General features: G+C 45.1%; 1 protein-coding gene across 6 annotated transcripts in view; it reads right to left on the reverse strand.

Moving 5' to 3' along the window:
- ep300b (EP300 lysine acetyltransferase b) overlaps positions 1-17,822 on the reverse strand; it is a 30,778-nt gene extending 12,956 nt beyond the window's left edge. For 2 of the 6 annotated variants that reach the window (XM_019265084.2, XM_019265080.2), the window contains exons 1-18: positions 15,592-17,821; positions 13,045-13,646; positions 11,538-11,717; positions 9,006-9,309; positions 8,427-8,540; positions 8,044-8,286; positions 7,650-7,755; positions 7,393-7,521; positions 7,107-7,245; positions 6,772-6,955; positions 6,499-6,576; positions 5,548-5,633; positions 5,224-5,376; positions 4,404-4,967; positions 3,954-4,193; positions 3,636-3,831; positions 2,581-2,699; positions 189-428 (exon numbers count right to left, since the gene is read on the reverse strand). In XM_019265084.2, coding sequence (XP_019120629.2) covers positions 189-428; positions 2,581-2,699; positions 3,636-3,831; positions 3,954-4,193; positions 4,404-4,967; positions 5,224-5,376; positions 5,548-5,633; positions 6,499-6,576; positions 6,772-6,955; positions 7,107-7,245; positions 7,393-7,521; positions 7,650-7,755; positions 8,044-8,286; positions 8,427-8,540; positions 9,006-9,309; positions 11,538-11,717; positions 13,045-13,646; positions 15,592-15,685 — 3,771 coding nt within the window. In that variant the 5' untranslated portion in view covers positions 15,686-17,821. Of the gene's footprint in view, positions 1-188; positions 429-2,547; positions 2,700-3,635; positions 3,832-3,953; positions 4,194-4,403; positions 4,968-5,223; positions 5,377-5,547; positions 5,634-6,498; positions 6,577-6,771; positions 6,956-7,106; positions 7,246-7,392; positions 7,522-7,649; positions 7,756-8,043; positions 8,287-8,426; positions 8,541-9,005; positions 9,310-11,537; positions 11,718-13,044; positions 13,647-15,591 lie in introns of all 6 variants that reach the window. The other 4 variants (XM_027285519.1, XM_027285515.1, XM_027285516.1 and 1 more) reach the window with 3 other exon arrangements.
- Between the last annotated feature and the right edge of the window lie 435 nt (positions 17,823-18,257).

Raw genomic sequence — 18,257 nt, forward strand, 5'->3', positions numbered from 1 at the left:
AGGAGGATTTTGTTACCTTCGGACAGAGCAAGGCCGTTTTAACCCGTTTCAAGTCTTTATGCTAAGCTGGCAGCTGAAGCTTCATATTTAAAAATTGTATTCAGGAGTGGCATCAATCTTTGTCCTCTGAACCAAATTCTGACATAACAAGACAAGAAGAAAGTTATATTCCTCCTCTGAGATCTCACCTTCCTCCCGCAACAGTATCCCAGGCCCTGCATGACGGGATCGATCTCCGACTCAAACACCTCGGCCAGCTTGGAGCAGTACTTGTAGACGCGGGACGTCTTGCGGTTGTACAGCCAGGCATTGTTGAACATCAGCCAGATATCCTCGACGTACTGCCATGGCTCTTGGTACTGCCCCGTGTCCAGCTTCCGCTTGATGGTCGACAGGTCCATGGGGTTCTTCACGATGTCAAAGTAGTCCTGGTTTGTGGAGGCGTGCCGTCGGAGGTAAAGTTCAAGAGTTGAAAAAAGGTCAGAGGAGGGAGAGAAGAGAGAGCAGCGAGATGGTGGGAATGTTTGGTCGTGGAGAGATGGGGAAGAAGAGTGATGGACATCATCATCAGCAGCAGCAGCAGCAGCGGTGGCGGCGTTGTGGACATCAGGTGAAGGTGTGATACAGACGTCGACCGGGTGGGACCAGAGTAGGGAGAGAAGAGGGTGCAGGGGGACAATGTTGTTGAGCGCTGCAGAGAAGAAGGTTCACGTGCAAACAGAGAGACATGACAACTTCTGCCCTCCAGCTCTCTGCTTTGCACCCTACAGTTAAAAATCTCCCATCTGTGCTGCGAGCAGGGACCAGGCGACCGCCACAAGTCAGTCCGGTCCTCTGCCGCTCGTATAACCACAGACAAAAAGCTACAGATAAGACTGCATATGACATATCCTTTAAATAAAAAATGAAGCCAAGCATTGTGAAAATCATTAGAAATCATCAATTTGCTCATTTTGCCACACAGTGCTGAACACTGTCCAACAGCTGGGGGTGGGGGGGTTGATGATTTTGGATGCTGAAGGCTGAAAGCGAACAAAGCTTTCAGGCTCAGAAAGCGATAAGGGTGCAAAACCAAGAAGAACAGAGCAGTGGCAACAGCAACAGGCAGACAGATTTACTGTTTTTAGCAACACAGTGATTGGCATTAACAACGCCAGCAGTGTGAGTGGCAATATGATGGCAGAGTTAAAGCCAACGGTGCTGAGGTGAAGCAAATGTAAGAGAGAGGGACGGAGTCTCCGAGTCCTTTTCCTTTTTCCTGTCCTCTGATTCTCCTCAAACTGAAGCTGTCTGAGGAGGATCGGAGGAGAGGGCGAGGATAAAACAGGCTTTTTTTGGGTGGGGGGGATTCATGAAAAAAAAAAAATTGGAGGAGGTGTGAGTCTCAAAGAGCAGGGTCCATCTCAGGGTCACCATGGCAACAAGAGTAAGGAAACAGACCCTCGTCTCTGAATGGAACCACTCACACGAACAAACAAGTGATGCATATTACCATGTCAGCCTACAGAGCCAAATTTATATCACCACCGTGTTTACATACTCCACGGATTTGTGGGTAATTTACATGTTTAATAGGTGGCTGTTATATAAATTATACAAAGGCTGGAAAGCTGCATCACTTGACTGTGGAGGTTCCTGACGAGAGGGGAGCCAATAGCCTGGTGCTCGCTCATCACCGCTCCAAAAACGTTCATTAAACTTCACGCTGCATGAGGCAGTGGGAGGTCGGACGGACCCTGTCATACTGAGGCTTATCGTGTACGCTTCCCCCCCGTAATTTGGATGCAATGAGGGTAAAAAAAAGGTATCGTCCCACCTCTACACACTTCCCACCTGAACACTGACACACTACTACTGGTGAGGAACTGAACTAGAAAGCTAGCAATGGAGTACTAGGATGAAAGCTACGAAAATCATAATTCAAAATCAAAACCTAAAATCTGATGATGTGAAAGAGGCAAAAGTCAAACAAAATTTAAGTGATAAATGAAAGCAATTGGCTCATGAACAGCTGTTGAAGCAAGTCCTTCTCTGGACTATTGACATGTCTCCTTACTGTACTGGGAGGTTTAATTACTCTAACAGATGTTTGGGTCGAGATATTGTATCATTGTCTTCAGCTGTCAGCACAAAAACTTAAATTTCACTGTCAAAATCTGTAACTGGTCAGCCAAACTTTGAATCTTGCTGATTTGCCGTTTTACTTTTTAAAATGGCAAATGTTCATAAGAGTCATTGCTTTGATTTACAAATGACAAGAAGTTTCAAAAAAGAGCGCGCACACACACACACACACGCTCACACACAAATACATACACGCTTCCAAATCTCATTTTCGTAACTTCTGACATGCAATGGGAGAAAAATCAACTAAAAGATTAAAGAAAATGGAAGCAGATTTATGAAATTAAAATTTGAAAATATGACAACTATGACAAGGAGAAAAAAATATTAAGATGAAAAAATAAAAGGAAAAAACAAAATAAAATAAAAAATCTACGTTTTCAGAGGAGTTGAAGCAAAATGGCAGCCAGTGCAGTCCCTTACCAGGTTAGTTTTGTTACTAGTTCGAATACGTACGGGTATTCCCAGTAACTGGGGGTCCACCGGCTGACGGAAGGGAAGGGACTCAGGGTCCTGCCGGTACAGAGCTTCCAGGGTGGGCATCAGAGCCTGACGCAGCTCCTCAGGCTTGAAGACTGGAAGAGAGGGAGCGAGAGAAACAAATAAGAAATTTAAAGAGTTTTAGAGATGAAAGGTAAAAGGGAGAACAGAGGAAGAGGCACGGGTACAAACTCTGCTGCATCATGTAGCATTGCGACACTAAATGATGGATGGAGAGATTGCACAGGGTAAAGGAGCTGAGTTGTGTCAGTCTGGGGAGTGAATGTGATAAATGTGGTGCCTTTCTGGTGAAGTGCATCATGACCCTGATGTTGCTGGTGTGTACGACTTTGCACAGACAAAACAAGAAGGTGTGGGTGTCTTCATGGACGTCGTACACGACTGAGTGAAACTCACTAATCGCTAAACTTTAACACCCTAGCTGGCTTTGCCAGTGTCTGTCTGTCAACAGCTTTTAAGGTTCAGCCTAGATCACCTTGACATTTTGTTCACGAACTCTCCATTTAACAAATAATCATTGAAAGTAACAGGACACTGGGTTCATACAGTTTCTTCAAAAGATGCACGTGTACCTTTAATTTCTGTCTGCAAACCATTCCTCTTTTCAACAGAGGAAGTTAAATAAAAGTTGATGATGCAGCACAGCTAATAAGCTTCAACAGCTTCCCCTATTTCTGACTCTCTGACCCCTCAAATAGTTCAGGACTGTTAAGATGGTTTTCTATCGGTCAAAGATGCAAATTCACATATTTATGGTCACCAGAACTGAACTCTGTGCCGACAGTCGTACAGATTCATTTCACCTCCTCGAGCGGATCCTCTGATCACAGCAATTTAATTGGAATGAACTGACTTTGCTTTAAAATTTCCCATTTTTAAATTGTGGTATGTCCAGTTCGGACTATTTTTTTTTTACTTCTAGAGTTCTTGGTATTGACTGATTTGTCTTCCCACCCATAAACGTGCAGATAATGGCGGCTGTAAAACAGAGCAAAGTTTTCCAAACTTACTTTTCTTCTTGCTCTGAGCGCTGGCTGGGGAGCTGTTGGTGGCCGTTGACCCTGACCCCTCCTCTTCCTCTTTGGGCTCCTTCTTCACCTCGGGCTTCTTGTCTTCACCTGTTGCTACCGACGATGGCACAGAGGATGAAGACGTGTCCATGGGCTCGCCTTTACAGCCGTCTCCTGACGGCTTCTCTTTCTTTATCTGAGAGGAAGATTAATCACTTCAGTATAGTGACTTCCTTCTCAATGGGGTTCGTATAGAACTGAATACAAGATCTAAAAAATGTTTCCAGGATTTTTAAACAGTAGCATGGACAATCTTACCTCTGGTTTCTCCTCCATCTTTATATCTGGCTGACCCTTGCCCATCTTCCCCTTGCCTTCTCCTTGGCTTTCAGACCCTTCGTCGTCATCCTCCTGCTTCTTCACCTCCATTTTGACGTCTTCCTGACTGGGAGCAGGACCGTCTGCCTGGGTGAGCTGGGAGCTGGGATCGGCACTGCTGCTGACCGAGGCCGGTGAGGACACCGGCCCGTCTGCCGTCAGAGAAGGCTTTGGAGATAGCTGTGACAAAAGGACAGAGATGGAGGGAGGTTAAGAAATGCTAGAATCCCATTCAGGTAGTAAAACCTAAACTTCCTTTTCTGTTTTCCTTACTCCCTGTGTATTAAGAGGAAACTAAAGAACAACTAGAAGCAGGAAGACCAGAGCAGGAGGTTTCAGGAAAACAAGTCTGGGTTAGGAAAAGTAATAAAAGCAGGGAGATCTACTTACTGGGGTCTGCGGCCGCTGCAATGGCACATGAGCATTCTGAGTAGGCACTGAAGGAGCCTGACCTGCTTGGGGGCCTGAGGAAGCCACACCCCCAAGCGTCTGTGGTGGAAGCTGACTGGGCTTCTCCGAGTTCACTGCCTGCCCTGATGGCGGTGGTGGTTGCTGCTGCTGCTGCTGCTGCGAAGCTTGTTGTTGCTGTTGCTGCTGTTGTTGTTGTTGCTGTTGTTGCTGTTGCTGGGGGTGCTGTGGAGGTGGCAGCTGGGGTGTGCCGGGAGTGTGTGGCTGTGGGGTCTGCGAGCGAGGTAATGTGGGAGGCGTTTGATGTGGCTGAGGCGTTAAGCTGCGTGCTGGTGATGGGGAGTTTGTTCGGATGGGTGGGCAGTGAGGGTAGGAGTTGGGCTGTGTGGGGGTGGAGGATGGAGGCAAGTTCGGTATGGGCCCACCACCACTGGCACTACCAGGCCCCATGGAGCCTCCAGGGGCTCCAGGGCCTGGAGCAGAAGGGGCAGACTGTGCTGCGGGGCTGCTGGCTGGGTGGGAAGGCGGCGTTGACATCTGGTTCTGCTACAGAGGAGAGGACACAGAGGTTAGAGAGGGAAGAGCCAAGTGTCCCTGCTGTTTAGAAAACAGAAGATGGAACTGCACAGTATGTGAGAAAACAATCAGTAACTTTGAAACCTGGAACGTAAATTTATGAAATATGAAAGACTGAAAAAAACAAAACAGTTTGAATGAACTTCTTTATTTCCACAAAGCTGCTCTTAATGTGTTGACGTCTATGTTCATCCTCATTCACATTTTTCTGTCACTCAATCCTTACCTGTGGTGCAGCAGTCTGCGCTCCCTGCTGATTCATGCCAACAGGACCAGAGCCACGTCCAGGACTGGACCCGGGGAACTGGCCTGGAGGGAGGTACTGGTTGGGTAACTGTGTGGCGTTAGGCTGACCCATCCTTGTTGCTGCCATACCCATCTGGAAACGAAACAACAAGACACATGTGAAGTCCTGGATAAATCAAACCATTTCTGCAAGTACACACTAGATGTCGCTTTGCATTGTGTGTACTCTCCTCCGCGATGATCACAGCCGACTATACTTTTACATTTAGAAAACATCACTCTAACAGGTGACAGTGGTACCAACCTGGTTCATTGGAGCATTAAGAGGAAGAGGAGGTGTTGACCTCTGACCCATCGACGGCATTCCCATCTGACCAAACTGGTTCATTCCTAGACGGGAAGGAAGACAGAAATAAGAGACAAGGAGACCAGAAACACCTGTGTCATGTGTTCATGCTGGGGTCTTGAGTCTTTATTTGACAGTCAAACTGCTATTTGGCTGTGAGGAAAGAAAGAAACATTCTGTCGGTAAAGGTCTGCTGCAGTTAGAAATTCAGTGTATTGTAACCAGCTGTGCTTTGTACTTCAGTGTGGGGTCAGTCTGACCCATCGCATGCCCCGTTTATCAGTAAACTTACTCGCCTATTCTGCCCTGTAAGAGGCAGAGTGCACCAACTACAGAAGTAGTGAAGATGACAAAAAAAGGGATTAAAGTTTTCGGGTTGGATGGCAAACTGTAGAACAGTTAGATTGCCACCTTTGTAACGTCAACAGTTAGAAAGGCGGTAATAAATTGACTTCTACATTTCTTCTACAGTTCTTTTGCCGTCGCTGCTCCCAGACTGTGGAACAAACTGCCCCTGACAGTCCTGACCACTACTCCATCTCAGCCTTTAAATCGAAGCTTAAGACCCACTTTTTTTTTGATTGGCCTTTAATTCTGACTAGGGCAGTACTGTTTCTTAGGTGTACTCATTCTGTCTGCTCCTTTCTATGCATTATATATCTGATATGTATTGTTTTATGGCTTTGTTGTAAAGCACTTTGGGTACCGTTCGGCTATTGTTAAGGGCTATACAAAAAAAACTTGATTTGATTTCTTGTTTCAAAAAAGGTAGGTTGTTGTAATGAAAGGTTGCTTTCATTAAATATCATGTCTTCTCACCAATTATGTACCTGGCAAATGAAATGTCTACAAGTCTGGCTGCTCTACATACCTTTGTAATTATGATATTTACACTTCACAGAGACGTACCTGCTGGGTTCTGCATCCTGTTGACCATCTGATTGGGTCCAGTCGGTCGGACCATGGACGGATCGGCGTGAGGACCATCTGAGAGGGTAAGAAGGAACCACAGATCAGAAAGGATCCATATGACATAGATAAGTGGTGTGCTTGTTCTCTTTTTTGATTAGCGTTTAGTATCATGTGTAAAAGATACATGCCAGGAAACAGGAACATCGCTGATTTAATTTATTTGCACGCCAGCAGTGTGTGTTGGGAGGTAAAAACAGTACGTTTACTTACTTGGAGGTTGCCCCGGGGCCATAGGCAGCTGTCCCATGCTAGGAGGCCCCTGTGGGAGGCCTGGGGAGGCTAAGCCAGGTTGTCCCGGCATCATGCCCTGCTTCTGCAGTCGTGTCCTCCTCTTTTCCTCCAGCTCCTTTTGGATCTTGTAGATCTTCTCTGCCAGCAGGTGGTAATACTCCGCCTAGCAAGGATGAGACACAAGGGAGGGATGATATTACTGGATACATCGCAACAGTAGACAAAATAAATACTGTTATTATTCCCTCATCCGTTAGTTGGAAACTAATAATCATACCGCAGTACCTCACACTCTGGGTGTGTTGGTTTCTTACCCTACTGTTGGCTGACTCGTACATGTCCCCCTCTACTTTTCGAGCGTAAGCCACCAGATTCTCCATCCGCCGATCCTTCAGCGCAGCTGGATCAGGAGTGGGGAAGATGGCCTGCACGCTGCTCTCACACATGCACAAACAGAAAGGACACACAGCTACAATTAAATTGTGGACAGGGGCACCCACTTCAAATGCAGCGCTAAAAATGATCTGATATTCAAACTTGTTGTTTTTTCCCCCCACAACAGGGAGATTTTTGGGGGTGCTTGCAGGACCGCAGACTCACAGCTTGTGGACAAGGTGGTTGCGGAGGTCCTGCGTGATGTCTTCATGCCAAGACTTCCTCATGCCTGCAGCAGAAGGAGGAGTTGCCGTGGGCATGGAGCCCAGGTTCCCCACACCGTCATTCATCAAGCTGAGGGAAGCAACAGGCGAGAAGTGAAAAGGGAGTAGTAAGACTTAAAAACTAATTTCGACTTGAGTCAGTTATTTAAAAATCAGCCTGACTTTAAAAAAAAGGAAAAAAATTAAACATAGTTCTACCTCTGTGCATTCATGTTGCCGTGCAGCATGGCGTTTGGCAGTAGGTTGGACTGCTGGTTGGGGGGTTGCACTCCCACTCCACCGTTCACTCCCATAGAGTTTCCTCCTGAAAGAGAGATATGATTTTTGAGTGGGAAATACTGACAACAATCAAGGAAGGCACAGCAGGAGAGTATTGTGAACAACATTCATGCACAATAAAGTCACATTTCACACTTAAGTCCTGTGGTGACACCTGAGTCGGCCACATTTGCGAATAGAAATCTGGTATGTCGACCTTTGGATATGAAATTACTGTCACACATGCCGTCTGTAAGGTCAAACATGAACATTCATGCTCAGATGGTTCCAGTAGATCTCATTTGTAATATGCACAATGTCATTACAAACTAACCCATGGTGTTTAGAGTCCTCATCCCAGGCTGCCCCTGCATCCCCTGGTTTGGCATGTTGGCCTGCGACGGCTGCTGTGGCATCTGGTTGCCTTGGTAAGTGAGACCCAGGGCAGCGTAGGCCCTCTCTATGGAGCTGGGGTCGATCTGGTTTGGAGGGTTCAGGTTTGGAGTGTTGGACTGTCCGCCGGGCACTCCTGAACCTAAAGAGTTCACCAGACCTACACCGGCACTGTTAACAAGAGCTGTCAAGAAAAGGAGGGGGGTAACAAAGGGTGAGAATCTGCGGATTCAAGTCTACTTTCGTGGACTTCACTGTTTAGTTACAGGATAAATATGTTTTTAGAGTCATGAGCATGCACACTGTTTAAAGACAAACACTCACACTGCTGATTCCTCTTGTCTCCAGCGTTTTTCAGCGGCAGGCATACCGGACAGTCGTGTCGTGTGCAATTCTTCCAATGAGAGATGATCTGTCTGGATGAGGCACAGTGCGCCACTGCGAGAGAGAGGAGACAGAAACGGAGAGAAGTTTAAGAAAAGGGAAGAAGTTAAAGGGAGACGGAGAACAATTGAAATGAGAAATAGTGACAGAGTGAAGAAGGGAGATGAATAAGGAGACAAGAAAAGGATGAGAGAAAAAGGGAAAATAGTCAAGAAGAAGAGAGGGAAGCCAGAGACTGAGAAAGATATTGTATGAGTCATTTAGTACAATAAAACTACGTCCAGATGAGAAGGATAAGGGAAAAAATACAGTAGAAGAGCCAGATAGAGAGAGAATAACTCATTCTGATACGACAAAAAACTGGGAGGCAAACCAAGAGGGATATAAACAACAAAAAAGAACAAGAAATACAAGAAAAAAATTATTTGCAGCAGATACAGGACTTTAAACACCGCCTAGTCTTTATGATATAAACCACACACCATAAAACCAGCAATCAGCATAATTCAAAAGACTCACCCTGGCAGGACTTGCCAGCCTGGCAATGAGTCATGTGGTTGAGCACGTTCTTCATGGTGCGGCAGTGGGGCAGGTTGCACTGCCGCACCTCCCCGTTGGCCTGCTCCCTCCGCTGGCACTTGTGCGCATGGAGCAGGAGGACCAGCTGCTGTTGGATCAGCTTCCGTTTCTCGGGGTCTGCGGTAGGGGGCACTGCGCCGGGACCCGTCCCTACGGCATTGAGCCCGACCTGGGCGCCTCCTACTGCTGGTGCTCCGCCGACGGATACGCCACCAACTGCTCCTGGCTGCTGCTGCTGAGAGGCCTTGGGATGGAGAGGAGGCATAGATGAGTGTTACAAGGAATTATTACATCAGAAAAAAGAAAATTGAACACGGTTACATGGACGGCAGATTTTCTTACGTCACCTGGTTATAAATAATGCAAGCTGTAATCTAACAGTGAACTTGACACAGTGCCCTGCGACTACTGATAAATACTCCCCTAAGTCCAACTTTCATTCGAATACAGCTCGTCTGAAAGTTTTTAAAAATCTGATAATGACTCTATTGTTGCAGATCCCACAGAGTTGTTTTGGAAATGATACGAGCCTGGACGATTTATCAGTCCAGCGAGTATTTTGGGTGATAATGTTATGGCAATTTGAGCTACTTCACTAAAATGGAAGACAATCACTGACCAGATGAGTCAGCCTGGGCTGCTTCCCATTTGAAATGATAAATCTGTCTATGATTTAGCCACCGGTTAGCCAATTTCTCCCCGTCAGCTTCAGATTTGTTGCTTAAACCGACTCTTTCATAAAACAGTTATGTTATCACGTACAACTGCAACACCTAAAATGCAGTCCAAGCTAAATTTACCAGACTCCCCCTACCTGTCCAAATATGTTAGCTCTCGCTTGTTTTGACGTGATAAATATCCACCAGTTCATGAGTACCTCTGTGTTCCTGAGATTTGATCACTGGCATTGATGTCACTCCAAAGTTAAGATATATGCAGCCAATTCAAGTTTCATTCACAAAAATGTGACCAAATAGAGCATAAGGAAGAATTTCACACTAAAGCTTTAAGTCCTGCTGTCAGGATTTAGCAGATGAAAACAAATTTATCAGCGGCAATGCTGTCATCAAAGAGTCATACCGTGACAGACGGAGGAGGGAAATGTTTGACATGAAGTTAAATGCCAAAACACATCTTACTCACGCGGACCTGGACGGTGACGTGCATAAAGACGATGGAGCCGAGCCAATAAAATTAAATCTAATTTTGTTTTCATTCATTAATTTTTTTATCTTATTTTTAGCTTTTGGTTGTGAGGGAACGGTTTTCTCTGCCTTTTTAATTCATGCACATGAACAATCATTATAAATCACTTTGTATTTATGAAGCTTTTTAAGAGTTCAAGCATTTTTAAAGCACTTTCAAAATAAAGTTAACAAAACCCATTCAGACTCATGGCAATCATTATATATTGTGGTTATGTTTGTTTTAACAGTGGTTCAAATTAACTTTGATTAATACATTTTGATCATAATTACTGAACATTTGCTAATTTCCAGACTAAGCGATCAACGGGACGCTGTGGCAATGAATGATGAGAGAACACAGCAGGGAGACAAACAAATATGACTACATTATATTAAGACAATGTTGGCTTTACATGAGGGATTATGACCAGATTATGTTGAAAATGAAGCATTTTTTTAAACATTCAAGACTTTGTACAACCCCTGTATCGCTCACTAAAACTTTATTAAAAAAAAAAGGCACACAGCATATTATAAAATCCTATTTTAGCCCTTCCCATCAGCTAGAAACTGACCCAGGACTTGCCTTTGATCTGTCCGTGACAGGAGCATTCATGATTTTTTGCATCTGACATCTAGTGTCCTACTGTAAAGATGATGCAACAACTTTCACAAAAGGCGTCTTGGTATTTGTTCTTGCACGATGCAAACTGGTTTGTATGACATGTCGTCAGATCATGCCTGAAGGAACAGCCGTGCTCTGGTGGGGGTTTGAGAAGCCTGCAGTCACGCGGCGGGTCGCTGTACTTGTTTGTACACATGAGAAGTAACGGAATCAGTCGAAGCTTGAAATATAAGTACCCTGATTTTTTTTTTTTACCTTCATACACCTGGCAAATCACGGGAGGGAAGTGGGCGGGATGGTCAAAATTGTCAACACATGGAAAGTTACAGAAATTGTTGGGCGCAGTTCATTGTTGGTTTTGGGCTTTTGACAGTAAGAAAAATATAGAGTATCATCAGCCTTATCCTTTAACCAGGAACTGGAATCTCATCCAGATGGGACTCAAGTGGAAACTCAAAACTACAATGACAGAATGACTCTGAAACAAAACGCTGTTGAGACACAGTTCAGACCAGAATATGTTACACCAGAAGTTAAACTGTGCTCTGGTTTCAGTGAGAACATAGAAAGGAGAGATGTGTCAAAAGATGGAATATTTAGTTCTACTTTAGTGGCTTCTATGATATCCACATTTCAGTAACAGAAACAAACAAATCCTACCATCCCAGGCATGCCTTGACCAGGTGGTGCCTTCTTGTCCATGTTGAACTGGGTGGCCATATTGTTGGGCAGGCCTGCCTTATTCTGGAGCTGTGGGCCCAGCCCTGCTCCAGGCAGCCCCTGGCCAGCGGACTGGCCATACGGACCACCATAGGGGCCCGCGTTGGCCATCATATTCATCTGGAGACAAAAGTAAGAGGAGGAAATAAATAGTTTAGAGATTCAAATCAATTATTTTTACATTTATCAACTATATTGGACTGATTATTCTTTGTCTTTTCAGTCAGAACACTCCCTTCTTCTTCCTTGCTCTCCAATTTAAGTGAAAACCACAGACATGATGTAGCTTTTGCAAACAAGTTCACCACCCACAACGGCCTCAGATCAAGCTTAAAGTATTTTCAGCTACTTCAGCATCTAGCCAAACTTAGTCTTTATAGTTCAACAGCAGCACAGCAACAATGTGAAGTGATTTGTTATTGTTGCTATGCGACCAACAGATCCTTTAGGTGAAAATAACTCAGCTTAAACTGCACAAAACAAAGTCCTGTGCTTGCTTTTGCTCCACCGCAGTGATGGTTACGCTACTAGTTATGCTGGTTTGCAACTAGGGCTGGGTATCGGTACTCGATACTTTTCAGGTATCGACCCAAACAACCCGGTACCAAGTAGTATCGAAACTGCGCCTGTCAGACGATACTTGCAATTGGTTCTTTTTTGTACCGAGATCAAGAAAAAATTACTGTTTTTATGGTTTTGCTTGCAGCCAATCACCACAAGCGTTCTTCGATTCAATGCGCCGTGTGATTGGTCCACCAATAGTTTGCATGGCAGTAAAGCGGGTTCAAGCCACGCAGAGTTGGCTGGTTATCATTACGATATGCTGGTGACATTTAAGCAACCGATTGCTTTTTTTCCCCACATGATTAATATCAAATCAAGCTGAAAAAAAGTATCGAATGAAGTACTCAGTTGGTATCGGTATCGTTTTAAGGGTACTGGTATCGAAAAATTTTAAATGATACCCAGCCCTATTTGCAACACAGACTTCACAGCTTGAAATCACAACCGTCGTGTGACATATTGACAAGCAAGGAGGTTAACCATCAATACCACAGAGTGAACAGTGATGTGGCTGTGAGTCCAACACATAACCACATTCACGCCTGCTACCGCTCGGGAAACTCGTCTACAGCAGTCTCACATGAGTAACTCTGACAGTCTACAGCGTCACTAGAAGACGAGACTGCCTTTGGTGGTTTTTAACCTGATAAACTGTTAAACGGAATGAAACCGAAGAAGTGTAAACAACTTTTCAGTGTGACACTACAGTGAATCTTCCATTTTGAATGACACATTTCCAACAATTTTAAGCTGCAAATTCTAACTAACAGTCAAACCTCCAATTACAACTGAGATGTCAATTCCTGGCCAACAACCAGCGTATCTGTAACACCTGGTACTTCTGGTAAAGTACTTCTAGCAGTCCCGGGTTGAGTGCGCTTACCTTGTTCAGTGCTCCGGGTTGCTGTGGTCTCATCCCTGCCTGACCCCCAGGTCCCAATTGTTGACCACCCTGCTGCAGGGTCTCCGCCAACAGATTACTATTGTTACCCATGCCGGCACTGCCAGGGTAACCCATTCTTGGCGACCCATTCATCACCTGCCCCCCCATCAGGCCTTGCTGCTGCTGTCCAGGATTGGGCTTCTGGGCGCCCATCATGGCAGCTGCCCGATTCAGTGCTGCCACCCCTCCAACCATCCCAACCTGCTGCATTAGTCCAGCTTGCTGCTGTTGGCCCTGGGGTGGCATGCCTTGAGGTCCACCGGGGGAGACACCGACACCCCCCATCATCCCCATAGAAGCCCCGGGTGCTGTGCTGTTGGAAGTAGGGCCGCCCTGCTGTGCTGGTGCTCCAGCGCGCAGGAGCTCAGAGAGCTGTTTGTGTTTCGCAGCGGCATCCTGGCCTCCCAAACCGATCCCTCCTCCGAGTCCTGCAAGACTGGTGTGGAGCTGGTTGACATCCCCTCCGTTGGTCAGCCCCAAGTCCGAAGAACTGATGAGCTCGTCTGGGAGGTCATGCTCCAGGTCAAAGAGTGAACCAAAATCTAGGCATGGAGCAAAGAAAACACAAATCTTACCAACTTGAAAAATAAATATTTAATTACAATTAGGATTTGCACTAATTGACTTGCGTCTTTTAAGTGCAGTACAGCTCCGACATCAGTTTGAAAACTTGAACTGAAACAGCTAGACAGCCAGCGCAGGAGTAGCTGCCTCTCACAGCCTGCACCTCTCTCCTGGGCATCAGTTTGTGGTTTGATGGGGTGCCAAACATGGAGAGTGAACGCGGTAGGGTCAGGGTGAGAAGCCGCAGAGGGGTAAACACTAAAGTACCTGGGGTAGGTGTGTGCATTGGATCTACAGCTAAATGGTACATGAGCGTGAAACAGACAGACAGACAGTCTTATCATGACGACAGGAGGCCACTTTAATGATTTATATATATATTTTAGCATACGCTCAGTTATTTCCCTTTGAATAGATCTTTAATCTGACACAGACAAAAAGCAATAATATCTCTAATTTAAACAGCCATAAACCCAGAGTTTAACTTTGTATGACGGCTCACAGCATGTCAACATCCATCTAAATACAGCGCTACCATGTTCAGCTTGATTAGTTTCATCCCTTTCTGACTTTTTACCTTCAATGCATTCAGAGATTAAAGCTGGAAATTCACATTTATTCATTTTCAGACACAGTTAAGAGAGAGCCACCAAACTTTAACAGACGACATTAAAAACAGTCCACAATCCTATAAAGTTGTTGCCTTGCAGATAATAACTTTTATACAACAGATATTGAACGTATAATGTGAAAAGGTGTCAACTAACAACCTAAACCAGCATTTTCTCTTTCAAACAGCTGGAAGAGGTGACGCCAACAGCTTCTTGCTCCAAATGTTTAAATTAATTAGCCTGTTGTTAATAGTTTAATTCACACTCGAGGTGAAATGCATTGAAGTGGTGTGTTTTTCTGGAGAGGGGGGGGGGACTGGCTGGAAGTGTTGAAACCGCAGAAAAGTGCAGCGCAGTGTCACCGTGCAGAGTCAGACAATGGAGGCTGGACAAGAATGGGCTTCGTCGGTAGCACAATTGGGGGAAAAAAAAAAAAAAAAAAAAAAAAAAAAAAGCCTTTGAACAAAAAGGCATGAAAGAAGACGTTTTTAAGAGGTTCATTTCGTCCCTTTCGTTTTAAAAACACACACATGAACGGTTAAAAACGAGGACACGGCAGCAGCTCTGCATGTTTGCCCGCTTTGCGTAACTTTAATGGAGCGGAATGGAAGTGTCGAACAATAGCTAACGTTAGCTGCTCCACAACAGTTCACCAACAAACACTGTGTCGACCAAACGATACGCGAAGTGTGCACAAAGCCCCGACACTAACGTTTCAACTGCGGGGAGAGTTACTACCCACACAGAAAGGAGGGGGGATATAGTTTAATAATGAGGTTTAATTAGTTAAATCACTTTTATTCTCAGCGCTAAAGGCAGCTAAAGAGCTCAGCTGAGCCGGCTAGTTAGCTCGCGGTAACGGTAACCGTTACTTTCTCCTAACGTTAATTCAAACGGTTATTCGTCTCCAGACTCATCCACGAAGCCCGTTTGTTTTATCTACGTGTGAGCTTGTGCTTTTTTAAAAAATTTTATTAACTTTTCACAGTCGCTAAAACGACTTGAAACAAACTGGGGGTGACTCGACTCTTCCATTGTTTGGAGGTGGACCTTTTATAGTTAGCCTGTTGAGGCTAACGCATCAAAACATCCCCTGCTTTGGAAAGTTGCTCCAACCGCCAGAGCTACAACATGTTTCATCTTTAAAACCAGCCACATTAATAATAATAAAACACTTTTTGCAAAGCATTAGTTTACGAGCAGGCAACTCTTGTCACACAAAAGTTGGGGTGCAACTCTTCCCAACACTGCCCCACAAACAATTGAGGCTAGTTTGTTTTAGCCGTGGAGCTAAGTAATGGAGTTTATTTACCGTTTCCATCACTGGCGGACACCGACAGAGCTGGAGAGGACAGCTTGGGCCTCTTGGCTGAAGGCGGGCCGGACTCCAGGACATTATCGGCCATATTTTTGACGAATTATATATATATAAAAAAAAAAAAACACAAAAAAAAACAGCTGTAGATCCACGGAGGGTTAATTCCCTTTTATTAGCGTCTCCTTTATCCCTTTAAGAAACGCTTCTTCTGATCGTTCCCCCACCGCTTGGGGGGACGGTAGGGGAGAAGACAGCAATGTTGAACTCCTCTCGGTTTATTCCCCCACTCACTCTCTCTCTCTCTCTCTCTCTGCAGATATCAGTCCCCCTCCCCTGTCGGAGATTTTGTTTCTTCACAGATTTGAACAGGAGGAGGTGGGAAGGTGGAGTCGGCAAAAAAGGCAAGCGTGCGGCCCTCTGACAACCTCATGTAGCCTCTTCTGCGACACAAAAATTGTCCCAAGATCCGTCCTCCGTGCTGCTGCTGCTGCTGCTGCACTCAGTCCCGTCCGCCATAGTCGGCGGAGAAATCCTTGATTTGTTTTGTGTTTTCCAGGTCTCCAGTTGTTGGAGTTGTCTCAAGGGGTGAGGACAGGAAAAAGATAATTGTGATCCAAAAAACTTCTTGGAGGCCGTGCTCTCTCTCTCTCTCTCTTGCACTCACGCAACAGTTATGAGATCCTCGGTTGCATTTACCTGACCAGACATCTCACTGCCAGAAAACCAAAAAGGCAGTGTGGCAGTACAAGTAGTTAAAAAAAAAAAAAAAGCAATTAAAGCGTCAGAGGTACTCTCAAGTGAGAGACTTGCATTGGCTTAGCAGTAACTGAATAAATAGTCTCTGCAGAAAGACTTAGATAAAAACCAGATCTATCGATGGTGTATATTTCCATGCATGAGTTTGCTTTTGCATGTGCATGCTGACTAAAATTGTGCACTTAAGTGTTTGACCATGCAAGGCACTGGGTCAGAAAGAACACACTCACTGTATTGCACATTTGGTTGTTGCAACCCGCCCCCCCTCCTCACCTCTCTCTCTCTCTCTGTTTTTTATGCCTATTGCAGTCAAGCAGAGGTTTGGCAAAAGGTTGGGAAGAAAAAAAAATGAGAAAAATCCTCTCCTCTTGTGCAATCTTCTGGTGTTGACTTGATTTCTTTGAATAGTTCGCACGGAGCAGAGCGAGGATTGCCAATCAGAGAGCAAAGTCAGATTGATCCAATGAGTTTTTATTCTTGCAGATCTGTGCGTGCGTGCGTGAGAGTGTGTGTGTGTGTGTGGTTACTTATCTTGTATGCGTGCGTGTGTGTGTGTGTGTGCTCCAGATGAGGTTCCTCCTCCACTTGAAATCTCAGGAAAAAAAATGGTTAATATTTGCAAAAAAAAAAAAAAGATATATAGTTAAATCACCCAGCTGCTTTGTAGGATGTCTTGGCAAGGCGAGTGAAGAAGAAAAAAAAAAGAGATATTACTAATTATAATAAAAATAATAATAATAAAAAACCCGGAGCACAGCTACGGCGACAGGCGAAAATGTGATTAAAAAAAATTGACGGTGGGTCGCTGAGAAATTATGGCTATTTCGGAAGCGGAAAGCTTCACATCGGCACACCAAATCTTGACACCCTCCTTAAAATATTTTGGGCTGACAAAATCCTCTCATTGACTCTTTGTGATGGAGAATGCCCCCCTTCGTGTTGATCTTGGCAATTTTCCCCCTTCTCTTTAAACCCGTCTTTCTTTCCACCTCTCCCTTCTGCCCGGCAGCAATTTATTTATATAATTGTCTATGCGGACTCTTTCCTTCCTCGGCGACGGACACATACTGATTTTTCATGTTGATGTTTTCCCCTTTCCTCGCAGGTTTTCTCTCCTCGGGTTGATAATATATAGCCCTCTTCCGCCTCTCCTCTCCGCAAACACCCCCTTCCTTGGATTTTTCGGAGTATTTCCTTCTCATGCACACATATCTATCGCCGACTCGGTTTTCCCTCCACTGACGTCTTATCTGTTTTGTTTTTTTTTTTCTGCCGATGCTTTCTCGCTCTCCTCTCTTGATAACACCGACGGGATTTCGCCACTCTTTCCTTCCCGCGGCGGTTCCTCGGAGCGGCTGCAGTCGGTCGGCGGAGTCGCTCCTTCTCTTCGGTTATCTCCTCCTGTTTCTGACGGTCCGCACAAACAAAATGGCGGCTTGTTGTTTCTACTCCTCTGATACGGGGGGAGGGTTGGAGGTACAGCAACATTAGGCGTGAAGGGGAGGAGGGAGGGAGGGGAGGGGGGGAGGAAGGGGGGAGGCTGTCTTCGTAAGTGTTCGGGATTGTCCGGAAACGGGTTCCGTGTGATCTTTTGGCCGTCGCCGATTTCAATCTGTAGGGGACAGTGGCGCTCCACGTTCATCCCCCACCAACACAGAAATCACTGTCTCACCATTTTACACAACTTTACACATTTACTTTACTGCATTTTACTCAAAAATACTTTTTTACTCCACTACATTTGGGTGGAAAATACAGTTTTGTTTGCATGCATCCATATACATAATCCAAAAAAATAAAAATAAAAAATGAAATGAACTATTCTATGTATTGAGTTCTTTTATATTTGGTACTTTAAGCACATTTTGATTATACTACTACACCTCAGATAGAGTCCTGGACAC

Source organism: Larimichthys crocea, chromosome XII (genome assembly GCF_000972845.2).
Source record: "Larimichthys crocea isolate SSNF chromosome XII, L_crocea_2.0, whole genome shotgun sequence".
In the NCBI taxonomy this organism is placed as follows: Eukaryota; Metazoa; Chordata; class Actinopteri; family Sciaenidae; genus Larimichthys; species Larimichthys crocea.